Source organism: Lepidochelys olivacea, assembly GCF_965140295.1.
Source record: "Lepidochelys olivacea isolate rLepOli2 genome assembly, chromosome: 8".
Taxonomy (NCBI): Eukaryota; Metazoa; Chordata; order Testudines; family Cheloniidae; genus Lepidochelys; species Lepidochelys olivacea.
In genome coordinates, this window is record NC_140418.1 from 65,025,548 (window position 1) to 65,050,378 (window position 24,831).

At 39.4% G+C, this 24,831-nt stretch overlaps 1 protein-coding gene across 1 annotated transcript in view; it reads left to right on the forward strand.

Moving 5' to 3' along the window:
- Positions 1–24,831, forward strand: part of PTPRC (protein tyrosine phosphatase receptor type C) — a 122,058-nt gene that overhangs the window by 18,747 nt on the left and 78,480 nt on the right. Inside the window, exon 3 of the mRNA XM_084636343.1 lies at positions 22,332–22,430. Coding sequence (XP_084492469.1) covers positions 22,332–22,430 — 99 coding nt within the window. The remainder of the gene's footprint in view (positions 1–22,331; positions 22,431–24,831) is intronic.

Below are 24,831 nucleotides of genomic sequence, written 5' to 3' on the forward strand. Positions count from 1 at the left end.
GGAAAGATGAAAAGGTATTAATATTTCTTGCTGGCTCAGTAAGTACATTTCCTGCTGAGAGAAGTTATTGGCTTCAAAAGAAGTTCTCTGCTTTTTTCCAAGTAAAGGTGGGATGCCAACTGGCTGTCTTGGAATAGTGAGTAAGATCAAAGGTCAAACCTGCTTCAGATGTCCAGGAGCACCAGCAAATGCAAAGAGTACATCATAAGCTGGGAAATAGGAACAACACAAATAGTGACAGATACACCAGCTTTACTTCATTTTGTGGTTTGTAAATAAAGCATCTACTAGAGCATATGAAGAGCAAATGAGAACTTCTATATTGTGACAGATAGACCAGCTTTACTTCATTTTGTGGTTTGTAAATAAAGCATCTACTAGAGCATATGAAGAGCAAATGAGAACTAGCTTGAACTGGGCTATAAAGATAGGTCCTGAGCATTTGCCCCTTACGGGGTATGTCTACACTGCAATTAAACACCTGTGGCTGGCCCGTGTCAGCTGACTAGCAGTTGTGGGGCTTAATAGCAGTGTAAACATATCCACTGAGGACAAATTCCTATTAAAGGCAATAGAAATTTTGCATGTGCAAAATGTGAGGAAAGACCTGAAGATCTGTATAGTCTAAAATGTTTTATGAAACTCCATTAAATGTGACTGTCTAGGTAATTTATTTGTCAGACTTCTGTTGAGTGTTGCTGCTGAAATATAGTCCTGTATCTTAAACGACACCCATAAAATGACAGAGCGATCTTTGATTTCTAATGACATTGAGCTATCAAACCTAAGTGTGTAAAATAGCATTTCTATTGGATACTGAAGTTTAGCTAGTGTGTGTATGGACCCAGTATTCAGGCTGTCTTGCTACAAGCAATATTATCATCAGGGAAATGACCTGTCATGCAATTTGCTGTAGTGTCATATTTCAGAATAAAAAAATGCTCCAACGTTTTCAGCTTAAAAACAACCCTGCCCCCTCTCTCCCAAAAGACTTTTTCCCATACTGATACAGGAGATTTTACTTTTGTGATGAAGACTGTTGGGAATGAATGAAAGTAGGATGATTATTTGAAGTATTGCATCTTGATTTCCTGGTACCTAAATTCTGTCGAGAAGTTTCATAGAGCAGTTGTTAAGGCTGATGCCAAATATGATTGGAAACAAATTATAGCTTGGTTTTGCTGAACACTGATATTCACTATGCTGCACACACATCTGGCAATTGTTGATGTAAAATCTGGAAAAAAGTTAGTTTGACCTCTTTAAATGTTTCTTTGCCAAAAATGATCAGATTCTGTATTCACTGCTAGCACCTCAGTGATTCTAATTTACAATCTTACTCATACTTTTTGATACTGTTTCTGGTGCATTATTTTGACCAGAAAAGCTGGGAACTACCATCTTAGCTGAAAGACTAACAAATTTATTTGAGCATAAGCTTTCGCATCCGATGAAGTGAGCTGCAGCTCATAAAAGCTTATGCTCAACTAAATTTGTTAGTCTCTAAGGTGCCACAAGTACTCCTTTTCTTTTTGCGGATACAGACTAACACGGCTACTACTCTGAAACCCATTTTAGCCGATACTTTCCTGCAGATGAAGCTCTGGGGGGAGGAAAACTCACTGAAGTTCTCCTTGCAAAGTTTCCTCTGATTTTTTTTCCCCACTGGGATAGGAGTTTCCCACTCTCCACAGAAGAAGCAGAGAGTCCCAAAACTCTACAGATCCCCCAAATCCTGTGGATCTCGGGGATGTCTTAGAGGTACTTTTGTCCTGGGAGAACATGGCCCTTCTTCCTACTGTATTGACCAGCCATGCCACACATTTACCATGGTCAAATCCAACTCCCACCACAGGAATCATGTCCTGAATGCATAGTATCAGCAGACTTCAGTATGAGTGAAATTGGGCTAAAGTATTTTAAAATCATTTTAATCCCAGAGAAGAATGTGGCCCTTAATGGTTATTTTATTTAAGGTCAGCTCAACAATGCAACCTTATTGAAACCAAAAATTTCAGAATTAAATTGTCATAGTCTTTCTTATGAAAACAATATACACAAGCAACTTATACTTAAGTAATATTCTGTGATGTTCTTAACTTTGCAAAATAGACTGGATAAAGTGTCCACTTCTGTAGTTTATTTTAAATTAATATGATCATTTTCATAAGTAAGAACCTTTTAAAGAAAGTAAATAAGGAAGTATTTACTCCTTCTCATAACACAAGAACTAGGGGTCATCAAATGAAATTAATAGGCAGCATATTTAAAACAAACAAAAGGAAGTATTTCTTCACACAACACAAAGTCAACCCGTGGAACTCTTTGGCAGAGGATGTTGTGAAGGCAAGACTATAACAGGGTTCAAAAAAGAACTAGATACATTCATGGAGGATCGGTCCATCAATGACTATTAGCCAGGATGGGCAGGGATGGTGTCCCTAGCCTCGGTTTGCCAGAAGCTAAGAATGGGCAACAGGGTACGGATCACTTGGTGATAACGTGTTCTGTTCATTCCCTCTGAAGCTTCTGGCATTGGCCACTGTCAGAAGACAGGATACTGGGCTAGATGAACCTTTGGTCTGTCCCAGTATGGCAGTTCTTATGTTCTTAAAAAGGGTAATAATGCAAATGATTAAGAGGAGTGATAAAGTTTCTTGTTAAATCATGACATTCTGTCTACCTAAATATATGTACTGTACTTAGAAGCAATCTCAAGTGATATCTACCATTATTCATAATTAGAGTTGCTTGTAAAAGTGCCAGAATGTTTGTTTTTCCCCATAATATTCTAGAACTGTTTGGTAGTTGGAAATGAAACTACATCAAAATGCTTATGTGTAAATGCCCTAATTTCCTGATTACTATACTTTGGTGCTGAGATTTTCAGTCATGTAAGGGATTTGGATGCTCAGTTCTCATTACTCTTAAGCAGCTTTGAAAATTTCACGCTAGATGTGTTGCATTGGAAAAAAAGCTACAACATGCTATACTGTGTCTTCACTTCTATTCTTGAACAGCAGTTCAATGGCCTTTTGTACTGATCTGGAGTTCTCCATCCAGTTCCTATTGGAGGGTGTCCATATCACACACCTCCTCCACATGTTTGCAATATGTGGCAGTGTTATCTAAGAGGCCAAGAACTGAATGGGCATAAAGCCTGAATGAACCTGGAGGTGGCTTCTACAGGACAAGATTGAAGAACAATGGCAGGACTATGTGGGGAAACTGGTACTTCCACTGCTTGTACTGTACCACTAAATTTATGATAATTTTGTGCAAATATTCTTCATTCACTAAACTTTCTCTCTTTATTTAAAGTTAATTTAATGTACTTGAGAGATTAAATCACAAAAATATAAATTATTGTGCAATAAAATGCCTTACATACTAGATTGGAATCTTCTATGAGGCTTCTATCAACTCAAAAGCCAATTAAATATAGCTCTATAGCCATGAAAACATGTTAAAAAGGGAAGATGAGTCACTGGCTAGTCATGCTCTCTGGGGTTTTACTTTTGCAAAATTCTACATTTCAAACCGTATAGGCTGAAGTGTTAATATTTTTGTACATTGCTGCAATTCACTTTACCTCAGTGAGGAAGTTTACTCACTTGTGGGTTTACTAGCAGCCCTGGCCATGGGAACCGGTAGGGTGCTTGCTATAGAATGCAAGCGAAGTGCTAGCTGCTTGCTGAACTACGACCGAACACTCTGCAAAACGGAGATAAAATTAAGGCACCCACATCCGGTGACTCTAAATTGTTCTAGCATGCTGCCCCTTATCCGTAAATAAAAATGAAATCCATTAGTTCCAGCCACTGCTAAAGTACTCAAATATTAAAAAGTAATTATTGATTTCTTACATACGATGTACAGTTGAACCCGTACCTTGACCCAGATCCTCATTTGGTGAAAATTAAAATATCTTCATTATGTCAGTGGAGCTCTGCAAATTTGTGTCAGGTTGTCATCTGCCCTTATTAGTTTTGTTTTTGAACATTAACCTTCCTCTTATGTTCTGTTTTTAAAGTATCTATCTTAATTATTGTTTGTTATTATTTGTTATTAGTTACTGTGTCTATTCTTATGAATGCTTATAAAGAAGCAAAATGTACAACTCCTAAATTGTTAAAGAACAACTGTGGGAGATAAATATTCTCTCTTTGAAATATACAAAAATTGCAGTTTTAGTTACATTGTGAGCAGCACTTCCCTTTCACTGTGGTTGGCAAGAACAAGTCTGCAAATGTGGTATGCTCTGAAGAGAGAGAATGCAGAGTGTGGGCAGTACTTTAGGAATCCATTTTTTCTTAGGAATTCTAACCGAGCATTTGTTTGTGATGGGTAGGAGTCTAGCAGAGCTGAAGGTCTGTAATTCTTCTCAGTAAACTGCAATTGAACTTAAATCTGGATCAAGAGGCTATTTCTGAAATTCCTCTAGAGCTTAGGGGTGATTTTCTTCTTCAGGCTGCTTCTGTTTAGGCATCTTCTGTAAGGGAACCAAATTATTTTGACATCTTTTTTCCATTTGGACTCAAACAATAAAAATGTCCTAACTGAACTGATAGCTGGTTGGGGATTAAAATGAGCTGGGACCACGTCACTTGTGTCATATGCTGTTGCCTGTTGGAAATCTAAACTTCTGCCTTTATAACAAGCTGAACCAAAATCCTTGATCTGATCACCTCTGAATAATGAGGTTTCTGAAAATAGGATCTCAATCCAACTTCTGTAGCATTAGCATTTTTAATTAGATGGGGGCAGAAACAACCCATTTGAGAGATCCCAAATGGTCCAAGCATCCCAGACTGAGCGAACTGAGCTAATAGTTCTAAACAACTGTCATGCCCCTTACTACTCCTGCATAGAAAAGGGTCAGTGTTTGACTCTGCAGGACAGAGTCTCTGCCTTTTTCTACTGTAAGTGGCACAAAGAGAGTGGACATTGGACATATCCCTGTAGCAGGGGATTTCCCTGTGGGGAGTCACCAGTGAGCTCCTAGACCATCCTTCTGGCTGGTTGCTTTCGAGTAGAAAGTGATGGGGGTAGAAGGAGATGGAAAAGAGGCATGACCAGAATGTGCTATTCTCACCCAGCAGGACCGTTACCAGCTGGTGCAAATTAGAGACCCACTACTCTGCTCAAAACTGCTCCAGGGTAAGGGACCCGGCAGAGAATCTGGGAGCTGCAATCAGCTGAGAAAAAATCCAGAAAGTAACCTCTTAATATGTTCTTTGCAATATCATCCTAATGCTGTATAGAAATCTAGTACGAAATGTTCTAGGACTAAAAACTATCCAGACATAATTTTTTCAGTCTCTTTTATAAATCAGAAAAATAGAAATGCTGTCAATCTAGGTAGTAAAAGAAGTAGAAGCTATGAAGTAAAGTACAGATGATTGAATATTATGCAGTGAATACATTGTTTGACAAATTTTGTCATTAATTATGAAATGCATTTAACAGACAATTTAATTTTTTTTTTCATGTACTCAGCCTCCTCTTAAGCAGGTTCTGGGTTACACAGGTTTTATATATGACATCATAGCCCTGGTTACTGTCACCAAACCACAAAGATGGAGTGTGACTTCATGGCCAACCAATAGCCATACACCACTGCAACACACATGGCCCACAGGCAGAAACTGCACCAGAGAAAGGGAAGTGCTCCTATTGTTAGGCCTGTAGGATCTGTATTAAGGTTGACTTGGACGGAAGTTGCACTTTATTTATTTAACAGGCTAACTGTAATGATAGCCACATAGTCTACATACAGAGACCAAGTGCAGCAACTAAATATAATGTACCTGTAGCATATAAAATAGATCCCATCATGGCCAATCTTTCCAACAACACACATCTCCACTACTTCTGTTATAGGACAGCCTTTATGAGCTAACTATCACTAATAGAAAAATTAGCAGGCTTAGGCTGCTTAATGATTGCATCAGTGGTTGCCTCAGTAATGGAGTCTATAGTGTCTGTTACAATGCATTAATTTTGCAGCAGACACCACAGCAAGGCAGGACCTCATGTATTTTCCCAGACGTGTGGGAAGAAAGACAATATGCAAGGGATGTGATTTAGTTAGGCCTCAACTCTATTAACTTAATTCACCCGGAACCACCCAGCAATAACTGGTACAATGTAGCTCATGATTCCCTCCTTAATTGTTTCCACTTCTTGGAGGGCTACTTTCAGTCTTCCACGCCTCCACAGCTACTACCCAATCCACTGTTGGTACCCCAGAACTCTCCTCTTGTCTGAACATTAACGGGATGAGGCAAGGGGTTGTCTCCTCACTGTTACTATACGTTAGGTGCCCCAAAGCCATTCCCCAGATTCATTAGGAGATGCCTTCCCTAAGGCTACTTCCCATTCTGGTTTATCAGAAAACTGGACCCTATGGAACAAGTACTTGCACCTGCCACAGGTAGACACCAGCAATTAGCTTGGCTACCTCCCACTTATTTCCAGACAGGTTCCCAGATAGTTAACAGTTCCCTCCCTAACATCAGCCACAAATATATCCACTCCCTGGCTCATTGTCCCTGAATGACTCAGGTACCAGATATGATATTTTTGGTGGTCTATTGCCAATCTTCCCCATTCCTGATGATTCGTATGTCTTCTGGCCTTGTCAGCCTGTGAAGGCCTGGGGGCTCCCTGTCCTCCTTTTGTTGCAGAATTCCAGAGCACCCTAGGAAAAGGTCCTGGATCTTTCCTAACTCGCTGTGCCCTCATGACTAAGTCAGTTCCCTTATACGCTGCTTAAATATTGTACTGCATTTGTAATGGAGTCTGTAGTCTCTGTTACAATGCATCGATTCTGCAACAGGCACAAGGAGGGTCTCGTGTATACTGTGACTATGGAATTTCCCCTGGAATCCACCCTTTGAAGCAGAACCATGCTCTAGAATCTTGGGTTTCACTTTTTAAAAAGTGTTTCTAGCTCTTCTGGTTGTGTAGAAGACTTTGAAAACTTGACCTGAGTGTAAATGTGGTCAATCTGAGGCTACAGACATCCTGAAACAATAGCTTTCAGAGGTAGGAACTTTCTGATCCAGTATAAAATGTTGTTATCTTTGAAAACTACAGACGGCTTTTTAAATTTCAACATTTTAGCAGAAATGTTCAGTTGCTAATGTGCTTGTCCCATAATCCCATACTGCCTCCAGGGCTCTGCCTTCTACATGTTGCCTCTAAACGGGCATGCTATACAATTTGGCTTCCTCTGTTTTTAATTTCAATGAAGTTGCTTCAGAATTTCCAGTCTGCCACACCAAGGGGCTTACAGACTCCAGGACCGTGACACAGAGTTCAGGTCTAGCTTGCTGCAGATTACACAGGATGTTGATCAGAGTCAACTTGATTCCAATTTTGGTCCCCCCACTACAGAAGGGATGTGGACAAATTGGAGAGACTCTAGCAAAGGGCAACAAAAATGATCAGGTGACTGGAACGCATGACTTATGAGGAGAGGCTGAGGGAACTGGGATAGTTTAGTTTGCAGAAGAGAAGAGTGAGGGGGGATTTGATAGCAGCCTTCAACTGCCTGAAGGGGAGTTCCAAAGAGGATGGAGCTCGGCTGTTCTCAGTGGTGGCAGATAACAGAACAAGGAGAAATGGTCTCAAGTTGCAGTGGAGGAGGTCTAGGTTGGATATTGGAAAAAATTATTTTACTAGGAGGGTGGTGAAGCACTGGAATGAGTTACCTAGGGAGGTGGTAGAATCTCCATCCTTCGAGGTTTTTAAGGCCTGCCTTGACAAAGCCCTTGCTGGGATGATTTAATTGGGGTGGGTCCTGCTTTGAGCAGAGGGTTGGACTAGATGACCTCCTGAGGTCTCTTCCAACCCTAATCTTCTATGATTCTTCTATGATTCTACATTCATGTCATCTCAGCTTGCCTGCAATTCTCACAATTGCTACCCGTTCCAAGCTCATCAACTGAAGATCAGAGGTGGATACAGAGTGGCTTCACTATTAGTTGGATTTGTTGCTTTTTGAATCGTAATATTATCTTCTAAAACTCTTTGATGATGCATGTTTGGCAATTTTTTTTATCCAACAGGTATCTGAATCATTAAAATCCCCCATGAGTATAGGATCATGCACGTTAGTACACTGTGAGAGCTGGTCTGTTGGTTGGTGGAGTTTTTTGTTTTTATTATTTGTATTGTATCTTTCTGGGCACCACAATTCTTGTTACTTTGTTTCCTCTTATTTTTCTCCATCCAACCTTTCCCTAAGAATTCCTTTATTACACTCATCAGTAGCTATAGCTTCCTATTGTCGTAAGCAGTTTGACATGCTGAACAGAGCCAGCCTTCCACCTCTTCCTTCCTTTCTACTTCTTCTACATCTATGCATCTATATATTCATTTACGAGAGTCATTAAAAATTCTGTTATGCCAAGTCTATCATTTAATATCACTGCCCGTTCTTCCTGCTTGTTTCCCATGCTCCCTGCATTTATGCATAGGCATTTTAATATTTTACTTAACCTTCTTATCTTGCTTCAGAACAACTCAATTTTTCTTAATGTATATGCTAGAAGTACATGCCAGATCATAATAGCTGAGACCTTGTCTACATCTAGTTGGGAAGCAGCTATACCAGTATAAAGGAAATAAACTATATTTCCTATATATATAAAGGAAATAAACCAGGAACTCCCTGGACACTTTTCTTTGGTGGTTCATTTACCTTATCTTTTTCAATTATTTTTCTATTATAAAAATTGATCCCCTTTTATCTGACTCTAGACAACTTGTGATGCGGCATTTTTATACCTAATTTGCTGCACCATAAATCATATGTTGATACTGTATGGAGCTGAGCTTAATCTGTATAAAGACCAGGTTCTGCCATCACGTGCTGGAAGTAAGGAGGGATAGCTCAGTGGTTTGAGCATTGGCCTGCTAAACCCAGGGTTGTGAGTTCAATCCTTGAGGGGGCCATTTAGGGATCTGGGGCAAAAATTGGGGATTGGTCTTGCTTTGAGCAGGGGGTTGGACTAGATGACCTGCTGAGGTCCCTTCCAACCTTGATATTCTATGATTCTAAGGGTGCTGGGGGTGGGACAGCACCCTCTGGCTTGAAGTGGTTTCCATTATATACGGGGTTTATAGTTTTGGTCAATGGCTTTCAGCACCCCACTATAAAAATTGGTTCAAAACCACTGTTTGCCATCCTTACTCCTGATCAGTAGTCCCAAACTTAAGATACTTCCACCTTTGCTCACATGAAAAAGTATCATACTCTGTGACTTATCCCATTTTCTTCAACAGCACTACTTGTGGAGTAAGGTACTACCAGATACTACTAAGATGGCTCAGCATGATGAGAGAGCAAATTCTGGGCCAGAGGGTACTACCCACTGTAAGAGCGGCAGAACCAGATGCATAAGCAGCTACAGTCTTTTGTATTATAAAAATTCTCTGTACTTATATGGCCCCTATTATCTGAGCACCTCACAATCTTTAATGTATTTATCCTCATAGCACCCCTCTGAGGAAGGGTAGTACTATTATAACCATTTAGAAGATGGGGAAATGGAGGCACAGAGCAACTAAGTGACTTGCCCAAGTTCCCACAAAGCCAATGGTGAAGCAGAGAATTGAAACCAGTTCTCATGAGACCGTGGGGCGCACCCTGCCTCTGGATCTTCCTTCCTCTTTGTACATGAGTGAAAGGAGAATTTCAAATGAACGTAAGACCAGAGAATATACAAGAAGATTTTTGGGTTTTTTTAATAGTTGACAAGCCTTTCTTTTGCAAGAATAGTTGTACGTCTGCATTAGTTTATCTAGTGAGCTACAGCTGGTAGGACACCAGAAAAGATATCTTTTGTAAAATATTCAAACACCTCCAAATATTAGTAAGACTAATTGAATAATTTACTCGTCAAATAATTTTTTGCATTATTTAACCACTCCTAAAGCTCACTGAATAATATTTGTCAAACAAATTATTTGATGAATAGCCACAAAAATTAATCAATGTACTTGATTAATTGTATTCAGCCAATTTTACAATTGACCAGCCTACCAAATGGCATATGCAAGCATCAGGCATGAAGTTGAAATGATGTTAAGATTTTTCTGCCCAGCTGGATGGATTTCTTTTAAAGCTCTCCTCTACCTTTTAGGAAACAGATACTGGATCTCTCAGCCAGTGCTGGTTTGCTCTTTTCTTACTGTTGGGAGGAATCTGGGTCATGGAAGATGAATGAGACTAGCAATGCAGTTTAGAGCACAGGTTTTTAGCGATGTGAGGGATGGGACTCAGATTCAGAAAGCACAACAACTGCTGAAGGCTCCATGAAGCTCGGAGCAAGAAGTTGTAGAATCACAAGTGACAGTTCACTGGAAAATAAAGTTCTTTTGGAGGGTTTGATGGAATTGTATCTTTATTCTGGTTCAGATACTTCCATTGTTGTTAAGGATTCTTCAAAGCCCTCTGAGGGCTACAGCAGGCAGAGTAGCAGTATAATAAAAACAATACTGCACATTACAGATGTAGAGCAATGGCATACAGATTACTCCATTCTGAAACAAGATTGCTATATTTGGCCCCATTTTTTCAGCCCCAAGCTTGAAATGCACAGCCTTAGAGGAATTATACAGATCTACCTTATCATCTAAGCGGTCAGGTACAGTTTGATTCTTGCTTGATTCAGATAAAATTCAAGTTATCTTCTGTAAGGTCCTGATATTGTTCCCATTAAAGTCAATGGCAAAACTCCCATTGACTTCAGTGGGGCAGAATCAGGCCCTAATTTGAGGATTTCTCCATCAGTAGTAAAGTTAGAGTGACCAGATGTTCCCATATTAGGGACTTTGTCTTATATAGGCAACTATGCCCCCCCATCTTCAACCCCCAAAAAGAGTCCCAGTTTTTCACACTTGTCTGGTCACCCTACGTGAAGTATCATTGCAACTCTCAAATTATTACTCCAGCTGAGGTACCTAGCATCTTCATCTCTATTAAGTGAGTCTCTTGTCTAAATATGTGGAGATATTTTGTGCTGATTTACACCATCCAGCCCCATTCACTTCAAAAGACCCCATGGAGTCAAATTTTGCACTGAAATCCTGTCCAATCTATTGAAGTCAATAAGGTGTAAGTTAGAAGCTGCAATTTTACAGTAGATACATTTAGGGCCAGATCCTTAGCTGGTTTAAATCAGTACACTGTAGTCCTTTGAAGTCAATGGAGCTTCGCTGAAATACTCCAGATCAGGATCTGGTCCATAGCAATAATCTCTATTGATTGAAAGCAGTTTTAAACCTCCACCTATAGTACACAGCGCACACACACACACACATATGTTTACTTACACAATTAAATAAAAAGCACGTTGTGATGCACTGTGATTTTAGAAAAGACTCAGATTAAATTGTACTGTACTGCTGTAACTTTACCCATTATTTATTGGAAGATTTACAGCATCTATCTTTGTATCATTGCCTACTAATTTGCTCGTTAAATGTACTTAACAGTTTGTATAGCTGTCTGGAGGAAGTGCTGCAATGTGGAAAGTTTAATATTTCGGACAAATACTAGGTTTATTTACACTCTCTCTATTATGGCTTCATTTAAAAAGCACACAAAAAATATACAGGCAACAACAAAAAAAATCCAGTACCCAGAAATTTTAGTATGAGCACTTTTAAGGGTAACTGCAAGGAAGTTTATATCTTCATACAAAACAAAACTAAAAACATTCCCAAACAAATAGAAGAGGAAAGTGATTTATCCCTTAGGCTGTATCGTACTGGTAGGGAAAGGATGAACTTGTGGTTAAGGTATTGGACTGGGACTTGGTAGATCTACATTCTGTGTCTACCACAGACTTCTTGTGTAGCCTTGGGCAAGTCATTCTCAAGCTTGTCTCTCTCTGCCTCAATTTCACAGCTATAAAATTGGGACAATACTTCCTTTCTCCAACCCTTTGTCCATCTTGTCTATTGAGACTGTAAGCTTTTTATGTTTGTACAGCACCTAGCACAAAGGGTCTTTCATCTCAGTTGGGGTCTCTAAGCACTACTGTAATAAAAACTAAGTAAACTTTGAAAAGAACACCATCTTCTTAAAAGTCACACTTGCATTTGTAACTTTTTACCTACTCTTGTTACAAATAGCACCTAATATTACAGTGAATGTTAGAGATTAGAGAAAACATTATTTTCTCTCCCTTTTTTCCTGCATGTTCTCTTTGTGCATTTTACTACACATGGGGCCTGATTTTAAGAAGAGATGAGTCTTCCCAACTTCAGCTGAAGTCAATGAGGGTTGTGGGTGTGAGCACATCTGAAAATCAGATCCTTTATCTCGTCTGTATCTCTCTCTCTACCTGACCTATTAGGACCAGTTTGTGAGTTTCCCCTTTTGTTTGTTTGGGTCTTTCACATAGCAACAGGGGAGAATTTTTTAAAAAATAGGGTAATGTGAGTGTATTGATTCAATAATTGGAAGAGTAACGCAGGAGAAGTGTAATTCCTGAAATTGCTTTTAATTCATTTTTAAAATTGACTGGATTTCAAGGTGATCACATCCTTTTAAGGGCCAGTTCCTGAAGTCCTTACATTAACTTCAAGGATATATCCTAAAGGTAAAGGATGCTCTTTGAGTTCAGTAGGCTTTGGATCAGGTCCCAAGTGGCTAAAGTATTGTAACTGCTTTCACTATTAAATTGTTCATGGCTCAGCAGTAGACCTGTTTGAAAAAAACAATTTTGTGAAACATTTCAAAGGTGTTTCTGTTTTGCAGGAAAATAGACCCATTTTCTGTCTTTGGGAAAATTTCCTGCAATATTCGGTACACAAAAAAAGTTGATGACTGAAAACATTTTTGATAAAAAATTAAAAATATCACAGAAAAGTTTGGGGAAAGTGTTACATGTTTATGTTTATAATTTTTCCAAAAAGATAAAAATAAAATAATTGGAAAATGGCCTTTTTTTAAAAAAAGAAAAAGAAACATTTTGTGCAAAAAATGTACACCAGTTGTACCCAGCATTACTGGAATGTGGTTTCCAGGCAGAAATAGTTTCCCCCAATATTTTCCAGGTTACAGGCAGCACTAGAATTGTAATGGAACTCAGTGGAATATAGTTAGAAAAGAAATCTGAGACCCAAACACCCCACAATTCCTATGGGATGTTCTGACATGATGAGCACCACTTCTGACTCTAATTCTGATCCATTACAAGGCAGTGTTCGTTGCAGCCTCCCATCCCTTCCAACCTTCTTCAGGGCTGTGCTCTCTCCTTCACCTGTTCAATCCCCACCCCAATGGTGCTGGGAGAAGCAGCAGTGAAAATACTGTGCGGGAGGGTGGCCTAGTAATTATTTCCCCCCATTTTCTCCATTGGTCACAAGCAATAGGCATTTAGCAGTTTCAATCCAGTGTCTCTGGTGGTTCTGTCCACAAAACCATCATCTTGGTACAAATGCTAGTCTGCTCATAGTTGATTCTGGAAAGGAAGATCAAAAATATAGCAGTGCCAGAAGATTCATTGCTAAAGCTGGGTGGTGAGACTTGCAAAACAAATGTTTAACATTGTATCTACTTAAGTATAGCTCTCAGCTTCTCACTTTCATGAATACTGGAAATATTCAAAAGGAAAAAGCAAACAAAGATGTAGTCTTTCTTTTAACTCAACACAGAATTGCCAAGTAAACATCACAGTGTCAATAAATACCACTGTAATTGTTTCATACGGCAGCCTATACATATATGGTCTTGCAAGCTAAGTATTTTCATTCTTTTTTATTACATTCCTCACATACAGAGGATCTTTGACTGTGGACAAAACCCAGCATTTTGCAGTTGTAATAAATATAAAGCCAGAATTAGATCTGCTCTCCTCTTGCAGGCATATTTCATGTGTTCACAAATACTCCCTGAAAGGCACACTTCATTGTATTTCCAAAGATTACCAGTATCTTCATGTTGGAAACCCTGCTTTCTATCATATAAGTGGGCCTGTACAACTAAAAATAATTAGAAATGCAAATTTGGTGAAAAGAAGTTAATCAGGAAACTACATGACTGCTCTAGAGAAGATGTGGTTTAGCACGAAGATAGGGCTGATTACTTGAGCATGCGGGTGCTATAGTAACCCAGTTTCACCATTTGGATGAGCTTAAGCTCTAAACCACAGTACACTGCACCCTCTTCCTTTTTAGTAGGGTTCTGAAGAAGAAAAAGAGAAGTAAACAGAATGAGAGAAACCACAGAGCAGCAAAGGCGTTGTTAGCTGTAGTTATACAAGCAGTCTATTATACTTGCTCTAAGCCTGTGAAGATGATGGCTGACATTAAGTTTAATGTGTAATACAATGGACAGACTTGTTTTTCCTGTATATCTGATAATAGGTGGGATTCTTAAGTAATTATGATTCTAGCAAAGCTTTGTTTTTAGTTTAGAATAATTATGTGTGTGGCAAAACTTAAATTTGGATTGCTGCATTTATTTTTTGTATTTTTTTAAGGGTTTGGGGGAAGATTCACAGGAGAGCTGATTGGGAATTTTCCAGTCGAATGGTTTTCTGTCAGAAAATGTAGTTTCTTCAAGATTGAAGTTTTCTCTTGAAAAATGTTGATTCTTGCCAGAAAATGTTGATTTTCCTTCTGGAAAATCTAAGTGAAATATTTCATTTTTGGTTGGCTCAAACAAATCAACCAAATCAGAACATTCATATTTTGAACTGACTTGAAAGGTTTCAATTTGGATCTGTTCAACAGAACTTTAGTTTAACATTTCCTTTGTGTGATATTGCCAGATGAGACATGTAATTTGCGTCCTCATTATCTCCCACGGGCCAGGCTCCCTGGAGGACTACATCTCCCATAGTGCAGTGTGGGTCCAAGCTGTGCAGTGCCTCATGTGAGTCATATGACATTGGGTGCATTAGGGGAGATGTAGTCCAGCTAAGTTGTGCTCAGACTGGAAGATCATACCTTTGGTTCACAGAGGTGAATGCCAGCATCAGGCTCCTGATATACAGCTCCCATAAGGTAATGCACCACTATGGGTAAATGCAGTTTAATATTGAACTGATTTGAAACAAAGTGGTTTTGGACAGTTAATAAACCAACATGAAACATGTCAATTTTGGAATGTCAAAATATTTTGCTTCAATCGAAAATGTCAAAACGAAACATTTTTCAGAATTTCCTTTCCAGGATTTTAAAAATTTCTGCTTTTTGTCCCAATTTGGGATGAAAACAAATACTGAAATGTCAGAATGTATGTCAGCTCTAATTCTCAGCTGGTGTAAACTGGCGTTGTTCCATTGACTTGAATGGATCTATACTGATTTCCATCAGCAATTGGCAACAGGTCTGGGCACAGAATGGCTTGGAACAAAATGGAAAATATTTCTCAAAACAGTTCATGTTAAAGAATAAAATCTGAACCCGCAAACGCTTTTTCACGCAAGTAATTTTACATACGTAATTAGTTTTATTGAGTTTGATGGGGTTTTTCACCATATAAAGTTACTCACATTTAAGTGTTTACAGGATCAAGGCCAGTGTTTATACAGGCTTATTTGTAAAGTAGCACCAATCTCTTAACTTCCTTCACAAAGAAACCGTAAAGTCTCAGGGCCTCATTCTCACTTACACTAAGGCTCTTTACACCAGGCTGGCATTGTAAAGGGGCCTTAAAGTGGGTGTAAATTACATCTCATTCCACTTGACTTTTAAAAATAATTCAAAAGACGCTTGCTAGAAGCAGTTTCTAAGCCTTCTTGCCTTACTCACCCTCTCCCTCCCACCAGTTGTTCCTCTCTGAGTAGCAATTCGCTGTTGGTGTGCAGCTGAGCTGACTAATGTCCAGATCTATTCTGTTTTCTAGAAGACCCACACAAAGAGCTTCACTCACTCTTTCAAGTAGGTCACATCCTGCTGCTTCCTCTGTGGATGTGGAAGGCTCTGACCCTGAAGAACTAATGCAGCCTATCTTCTGCACCCCCAACTCACTCCACAGCTCTTCTCAGTGTGGGCTCCTGGGTTACAATGTATTGGAGATTTGAGGGGTGCTTGGGAAGGGCAGAGGTGGGGATTTTCAACTATGCAGAATCACTGACCATTTTCCCCTGTGGAGGGGGAAGTCACACCATCGGCCAGTGCTACTGCAGCCTTTAGACTGAGGGGCTCCAAAGCCTGTAGGGAAGGATAACTTCCCCTTCCCTCTCCCCACACCCAAGAATCAGGGGCATAGCCCAATTACTTTGGCTTCACGACTCAAGAAACTGAATTAAAGCAATTAAAAGCCAAATATGCCATTGGTGTTAGGGGGCCCAACTTCATTGGCTCCTTGTGCTTGTGTGCAGCAGGGAATGCAAAGTTGTTGCAATTCAGCGTCAGTATGTACCGAGGGGATAATCCTGGGTGCCAGTAACCTCGAGCACTAGGCACAGTCCTTTGCATAGAGCCATAGTAAATCTCAATCCACTTGTGTGCCTGTAAAGTAAGAAAGGGGATAGAGAATGCATATGTTTTATGAGACATGGACTTAAGTGCTCAGAGTAATCTGATCGCTAAGCGGCACTGGTTTCAGTTTTTGATGCAGAATTGCATCTCTGTCCTGCTTGTTAGATTTCTCTTGCACATACACATAATACACCACACTTGTGTTGGGCAAGATTAATCCCTAAACATGTTACTCTGAATCTTTTCAAGCTTTTTTGTCTGAAGTGTCCTCAAATGATGTGTTACAGCTATCAAATTAGTCTGACGCAAAGAATTTTTACCTTGGGTTTTCTGAATGGGCAGCAGGGGCAGGATTATAAGTGGGTTCTTTGAGTGACCATTGCACAGTATAGCAGGGCCATAGTTGTGGTTGCAAGAAAAAAGCTGCTGTTACTGTTTCTGAATGCAGCCTAGTGTATCCTAAAGTTCCAGGGATTTCAAACCCTTGACTTTTTTTAGCCTAGTTTCTTCATAGCAGTGCTTGAATTTGCTCATCTTGCTTAACATTTAAATGGTCTCTTTAAAATATAGTAGTCCTGCTTTTCCCTCTCTGGGCCTGGGTGTCTAACAACTTCCAAAGGAAAGGATTGTCAGCTCAGGTGTTCTGGGTTTATAACTTTGGGAGTCTGCCTTCCCCGTTTAAAGCCTTTTCCAAGGAGCAGCTGTGTCCACCAACTAGTGGCCAGACGTTGGGGTGAACTAACACAATGAGCAAAGTCTTCCATCCATTGGCTGGACTTGCTGTGAATGTGCTTTCTGCAAATTACCTGAATAAGGATATAATCTGGACCTTCATGGTTAATAGGCTGCCAGTCTATCAGGTGAGCCAAGGCAGGAAGGTCTATACATGTCTTAGTTAGAGGAAACTCTTCGCATACCTTACATTTTCCTCCCCTTCCAGGAGCTATATGTATGAGTCAATAACTTCCACATCGTCTCAAACATTATTTAAGGTTTGATTAAGTCTGAGATTTCAGTAAAGGTTTGGGATGCTTCCTATTTCATCCAGACTGGGTTGCCTATCCCTTAATGTCTCAGTGATTGTCAGACTTTCTTACAACATACTGTACCTTTTGTATTCAGAACAACTTACATGTAGAGCTTTGGAGATATCCTTGAGGTTCATTCCATCTACGAATTTTAGAAACATGCTCATTGATTGATATGACCGGGGCAGAAAGTTGTGACTTCGAGTCATTTTGCTAATACACTCTCTGAAATATTTTGAATTGTAGTGGGCCACATTGGGAAAAGTAAATTCATGGTAACAATACATGTATTGGTATTGGAGTAATGTGTTTTTTTGAAGATCAAGTGCCCTGTGATCTCCATTTTCATCTTTTTAAAAGGAGCTATTCTATTTGTCTGGTATCTCACAACAGGATTATAATAGGGGATCCATCTGCACAACGTTTGAGAGTTTTTTAGTGTTATGGTGCCACCTACTGAGTTAGTACTAACTGCATCTTATTCTGCTACTATAATAAATTAAATTAAAAAAAATGAGGCATACAGAATGTTTGTCATAAAATTGCCACAAAAATCTGTTCAGAGAACAATACAAGAAAATGAAAGATAGCAGTTACCATCATCTGTAGTAAAGCTGTTTAATAATAATACTTAGCAGTAGTCATCATCAAAGAGATTTACAAACAATTAATGAATCCTTCAAACATCCCTGCATGGTAGTTAAGTTAGTACCATTTATTCCACATTTTTCAGAGGCATAGAAAGGTTAAGGGATCTGCTCAAGTCACAAAAGAAGCCAGTGTCACAGCGAGGATTAGAACTCAGTGATTTTTGCTTCCATCTTGTGCTCAGACCAACAGATTATACCTCTCTTGAAGCAATACACCTTAGAGTGTCTGACCATATCTTCATCATATTTACACTAGCGATGGATGAATAGAGAGAAGAAGCATTGTGAGCACTTCAGTACCTTCTAAATAAAATTTCACTTTGACCTGGTCTGCAATTCCTTATTTAGTTTCTGCAAACATGCATTCAAATGAAGTTTTACCTTTACTATGAAAGTTCAAAGAATGTGAATTTTGGGCTCAAGCCAAGACCAAATTAATGCATTGAAACAAAATTGGATTTGGGAGGAGTTTATGAAGTGTAAGTAATCTAGTTGAAAGCAAAAAAATACTATGAAACTTAGGTGACCAAACCACAGAGCTCAAATATTTAATTTAAAACATTTAAAGGCATATTCTAAGTGAAGGGTTCATGGCCAATCTGCAGGCCCAGATTTGCTGTCTTATAAGATTTCCAATTTTGTTTATGTATTTGCATGTATACAAATGTTAATAAAGTAGGTGCCTATCCATACTCAGTAGGTATGCATGCTCAAGAGATTTGGATCATTCAGATGAGCATCCATACTTTTGGATACGTGTCTGTACCCAATCTCTGAGCTTGGTGAGGTTCAACCGTTACTGCCTTGATAGCAGTGAGAAGTGTAGGTGGTTTTGGAGTATCTATGGTGGTGCTGTATGGTGGATAACAGGAATGAACCCACTAGAAAACCCTACTCATACACGTTAGTACTAGGATGGCTGTTTCAGCATTATCTTTGTACCAGTTTTATTTCAGTTCTAGCTAATACATCTGCTCTAATACACTGAATTATTGGCTTTTCACAAATGTTAGTAAAAAGAGACCTTGGGAGAAATCCTGGCCCCAGTGAAGTTGATGGGAGTTTTTATCGTTGACTTCGCTGGAGTCAGGATTTCAACTCTGGTTTCTTTCTATCTCATTTTTTTAATGTGAGTGAGCTTTTTCAAAGTTCCATCAGGCTTTTGGTTACTCAGCAACTGAGCAATTTCCTGGGGTGCCTTATTTAAACTTGGTGGCTACATTTTGGGGTTTTTTTTAAACTGCCCAGATGGATTATGGAACTTGTAGCATCTTTTGAGCAGCTGAACTATTATGATGTTGCTTGTCAGGTCAATGAGGAGAAATCCTTTGGAGTCCCTGAAGGTCTGCCGATGGTGAGCTTCAGTGCTGGAGACTAGAGACCACTTTTGACCCTGGCATGTCAGCACGTCGAAAGCATGTGTATCCCTTATGTTATCCTTGTCTTCTGTTTAAGTTGTGATGGTTGAGCCCCAAACTTTGTTTTAAAGGGTTGAAGGAGTCTGTATTCAAAGAGGTACAGACACCATAGTTATGAAGCATCACCTGGAGAAGGTAAAGTAAAGAAGAGATAATAAGCAGTGAGGTGCTAGTGGAGAAACACAGAAAGCAGCCAGCAAATTAAGAGAGTGGTGGTGTAATGAAGAAGTACTAGCTGAGAAAGGGAAAGAGCTGCCAGCAGAGAAATATTGAATATGTGGAGTCTTGCTGTTTGCCAAAAGTATGGCATCCTATAATAGAACCGGAGATGTTACAAGGCATCAGGGCTCATCAATGTCTCAGGACTTCTGTTGAGAGTGGGAACTTCTTGAGTGTCTCTTGGGACAGAACAATAATGAATGAGAGGTGCAGTGATGAATACAATTCAGTGAGCCTGTATGTGTAAGGGGAGATAATAAAGCCTTCAGATGTGAAGGACTGAGCCTTAAGTGGCATTTTGGTTATTACTGTTCTTCTCCAAAGTGTGCTCATGCTGCTGTTACCTGACTTGCTCAGACAGCCAGGGTCATTTATTTCTGTCTCCCTCCCTCATAATACTAATTTTACTGAATTCAAGGCTCTTAGGACATTTAAAGGCCTAAGGGCACCTATAGTCATCTGTATAAGGCACTGTATCCATTGATGAAACCTGTCCTACAATACTGGTTCCAGTTTTGGTGTCTGCATTTTAAAAAGGATGTTGAAAAATTTGGAAAGGTGTAGAAAAGAGACACATGAAAGATTTGAGGACTGGAAAAAAAATGCCTTCCAGTGAGAGACTTAAAGAACTTAATCAGTTTCTCTTGTCAAAAAGAAGATTGGGAGGAGACTTGAGTACAGTGTAGAGGTATCTTCACAGGGAGAAATTACTGGGTACTAAATGGCTCTTTAATCTAGCACAGAAAGACATAAGACCCAATGGCTGGAAGCTGAAGCCAGACAAATTCAAATTAGAAAGCAAGCACAATTTCTTAACAGTGATGGTGACTAGCCATTGGAACAAACTACCAAGGGAAGTGGTGGAGTCTTCATCTCTTGAGATCTTCAGAGCAAGGCTGAATGCCTTCTTGGAAGATACATATGTGAATTTAGGCATGTAAATTTAGGCATGTAAATATGGAACTTGACTTTCAGAGCTGCTGAGGGACCACAGCTCCAGTGAAATTGGAAAATATTATGGGTGCTCAAGAGGTCATTTAGTCCAGCCCCCTGCACTGAGGCAGGTTCCCCCTCGGTCTTCTTTTCTCAAGATAAAACATGCCCAGGTTTTTTAACCTTTCCTTATAGATCAGGTTTTCTAAACTTTTAACATTTTTTGTAGCTCTCTTCTGGTCTCTCTCCAGTTTATCCACACCTTTTCTAGAGTGTGGCGCCCCAAACTGGACATAGTGCTCCAGCTGAGGACTCACCACTGCCAAGTAAACTGGGACAATTACCTCCTATGTCTTACATGTTACACTCCTGTTAATACTCCCTAGAATATTAGGTTTTTTTCTTGCATCATATTGTTGATTCATGTTCAATTTGTTATCCACTATAATCCCTAGAGCCATCTCAGCAGTACTACTGCCTAGCCAGTTATTCCCCATTGTCTAGTTGTGTATTTGATTTTTCCTAAGTGTAGTACTTTATACTTGTCTTTATTAAATCTTATCTTGTTGAATTCAGACCAATTCTCTAATTTTTCAAGGTCATTTTAAATTCTAATTCTGTCCTTCAAAGTACTTGCAACTCCCTCCAGCTTAGTGTCATCCACACATTTTATAAGCATATTCTCCATTCCGTTATCCAAGTCATTAATGAAAATGTTGAATAGTACTGAACACAGGAGAGACCCCCTAGGGAACTTCACTAGATATGTCCCCCAGTTTGATAGTGAACCATTGATAATTACTCTTTGAGTACAGTCTTTCAACGAGTTATTAGCCCATTTTAGAGTAATTTCACCTAGATCTCATTTCCCTAGTTTGCTTATGAGAATGTCATGGGACAGTGTCAAAAGCCTTACTAAAATCAAGATATATCCTCTCTACAGCTTCTACCCATGCACTAGTCCAGTAAACCTGTAAAAGCAGGAAATTAGGTTGGTTTGGCATCATTTGTTCTTGACAAACCCATGTTGTCTATTACCTATAATGCTATTATCTCTAGGTGCTCACAAATTGATTGTTCCAGTATCTTTCCAGGTATCAAAATTAGGCTGACTAGTCTATAATTCCCCACGTCTTCTCTCCACACCCACTTTTTAAACATAGATACTATGTTTGCCCTTCTCCAGTCCTCTGGGATGTCACCCATCCTCATGAATTCTCAAAGATAATCACTACCAATTTCAAGATTGCTTCAGCTGATTCCTGATGTACCTGAGGGTGAATTTCATCAGACCCTTGCTGAGTTGAATACATCTAACTTATCTAAATATTCTTTATCCTGTTCTTTCCCTGTTTTGGCTTGCTTGCCATTTCCCTTGTTGTAAATATTAATTGTATTAAGTATTTGGTCACAATTTGCCTTTTTTAGTGAAGACTGAAGCAAAATAGGCATTAAACACCTTTGCCTTCTTGTTGCGTATATATAATATGAGAGAGCATTGTGAAGTTATCCCACTGTAATATGGTCCTAGCTGGAAAACTAATGGCAGTTGACATTTTTTTTCTATTTAAATTGTACTTTTCCGCTATGTACACTATTCAATTAATAATATTTTCCCCATCATGCAACAGGAGAAGGAACAGAAGGAACTGAACATTCTTCCATGCCCACAAGCACATCACTTCTATCTGCAAACTCCACTTCACACTCACCTGCAGGCGACAACAAAGGTAAAAGTGAAACACGGGGCACAGTTTTGTTCTCAAATTGTTTTCCCTGAACTGACATCCAGCTCCACCACACAGATGTTACAACAGTCCTTTACCTCAAATTACTTTAAATAATTAAATTAGGAAAATATTTCAAAATATTTGTATATCCTTGGTATATTTAGAATCTGATTCTCATTTACATTAAGACCTCTTGATGCTGCCAGAACAAAATGCAAAGAGGCTTTAGGTAAATGAGAATCAGACTCTTAAAGCTTAAAACATAAGAACAGAAGAATGTCCATACTGGGTCAGACCAATGGTCCATCTAGCCCAGTATCTTGTCTTCTGACAGTGGCCAGTGCCAGGTGCCCCAGAAGGAATGAACAGAACAGGTAATCATCAAGTCATCCATCCCCAGTTGCCTATTCCCAGCTTCTGGCAAACAGAGGCTAGGGACACTTTAGAGGAGTGCTTCTCAAGCTATCTGATGTGGGGGACCGGCAATTTTTTTTCCCAATGTGCACGCACACCGGCAGCCGATGGCTTGTGGACTGGCACCGGTCCGCGGACCACCACTTTGAGTATTACTGCTTTAGAGGATGGTTTTGCATCCCTGCCCATCCTGGCTAATAGCCAATTTAATGTAATTTCTTTCTTAGAAACACAGGGCCACATTCTCAAATGCAGCCTCAGATTGCTAATTGTATCCATAGAATTTGTGCGTGCACGACAGGTAAGTGCATGCATAAGTATCCACTTTGCATGCATAAAAGCATGAGCATGTGCATGTTAGGCAGCCATATTGTAAAATCTGACCCATAGTCCTGATGTTTCTAAAGCTACATGTCCTAACAGTGAACTGGGAATATTTCATTGTTGGCTGTTTCCCAAAAATACCAATATGGGGATGTAATATGGTGAAGGGAGCCCACAGAGGTGCTGGAAGGGGATTGGGCTCAGCATCATATATTTGAACTATAACTGAGGCCCACAGCTGAGGGAAGCCTTCTTTATATATATCTATATATCTATTTATATATATCTATACTTAGACAAAAAAGGCCTTAAAGGCATCAGGCATTGTTTGATTGTTCATTCTACCTTTGCCTCCCAAGTGCTTGAACACCAACTCAGATGTGGAGGTTTCCTTGGCTCAGGTGTCACAGCCTGTCACAGAGAATTAACAAATTAAACTAGTTCTATTTTTAACTTGTTTCTTATATAGTACATGTTGTTCTACAGTAGACAGTGAACTGCATGACAGATAATTAAGCACCTGGATGAAAGAATGGAGCTCAGTGTCTCATTCTTGAATTCACATTCTGGATTAAAGAAGGAACTACAGCTTAAAGACCCTTACTATTTATACCGTACATTTCACAGTTAAGTTCCTCTCAGTTATGTATCACTATGTTTTATAGGGTTATATAGACTGGTATTGAACCTTTATTTTTACATCTTCTACACCTGAGAGAACCATTTCACCTCTAGTTACAAACATCTTGGGGAATCTCCATCCCATGCCCATTCCAGCAGAATCCCAGACTACCAACATCAAGCTACAAGATAACTTCCCAAATAAATCCTATTACAATGGGTTGAGTGACCTACAAGGTTAAAATCTTTTTAGATTACAGGAGAAGCCTGGGATCAGTCAGTGTGAAGTTGGGAAGAAAGAATGGTTCTCCTCTCCCCATGGACAACTGAAAAACACTCTTGGGTATAGCACCAGTTAGTCTCACTCAGTAGTATTGGGCCAGATCCTCAGGTGGTGTAAATCTAGCCAGCTCCAATGAGTTAAGTGGAGATACATTGATTTACACCAGCTGAGGTTCTGGCCCATTATATTACATCATAATTTGTAGACGTTCCAGAAACATTGTTTAGTTTTTATTGCTTAAATTAAAATCAAATATGATTAATGTTTCCAAATTTTAGTATAAACAAAAATATATATAAATGAAGTTGCTAAATGACAGGTAACATCATAAAACCAATATAATTATAGGTTTTTATCACTATGCTTCACCGACCTCTTTCCTGATCTATGTGCTTTCAGTTCTCAGTTTTCAGTGCTGTTTAACAGTTGCACACTTTTGGTGTGTGCTGATCATGTGAGGCACATAGAGAGAGAATCAGTGATTCAGGTGAAAACAGTAGGAACTAAGGAGTCTAGAATGCATGTGCTTTTTTATATGCTGCAACTTAATTCATTGCCTTGTCCAGGACAGCTCATGTGCTTAAAGTCAGGCATGTGCTCACATACCTTGATGAGTCAGGCCCTAAGCTCTTCTCCGGCATTGGGGCAAGGATCTGTGTGCATGAATCTAATTGCAGGATTGGAGCCTTAATGTATGGACACAAATGTGTATAACCTTCTCTTGACATATTGGATTTACTCCTGTTTTTATTATTTTTA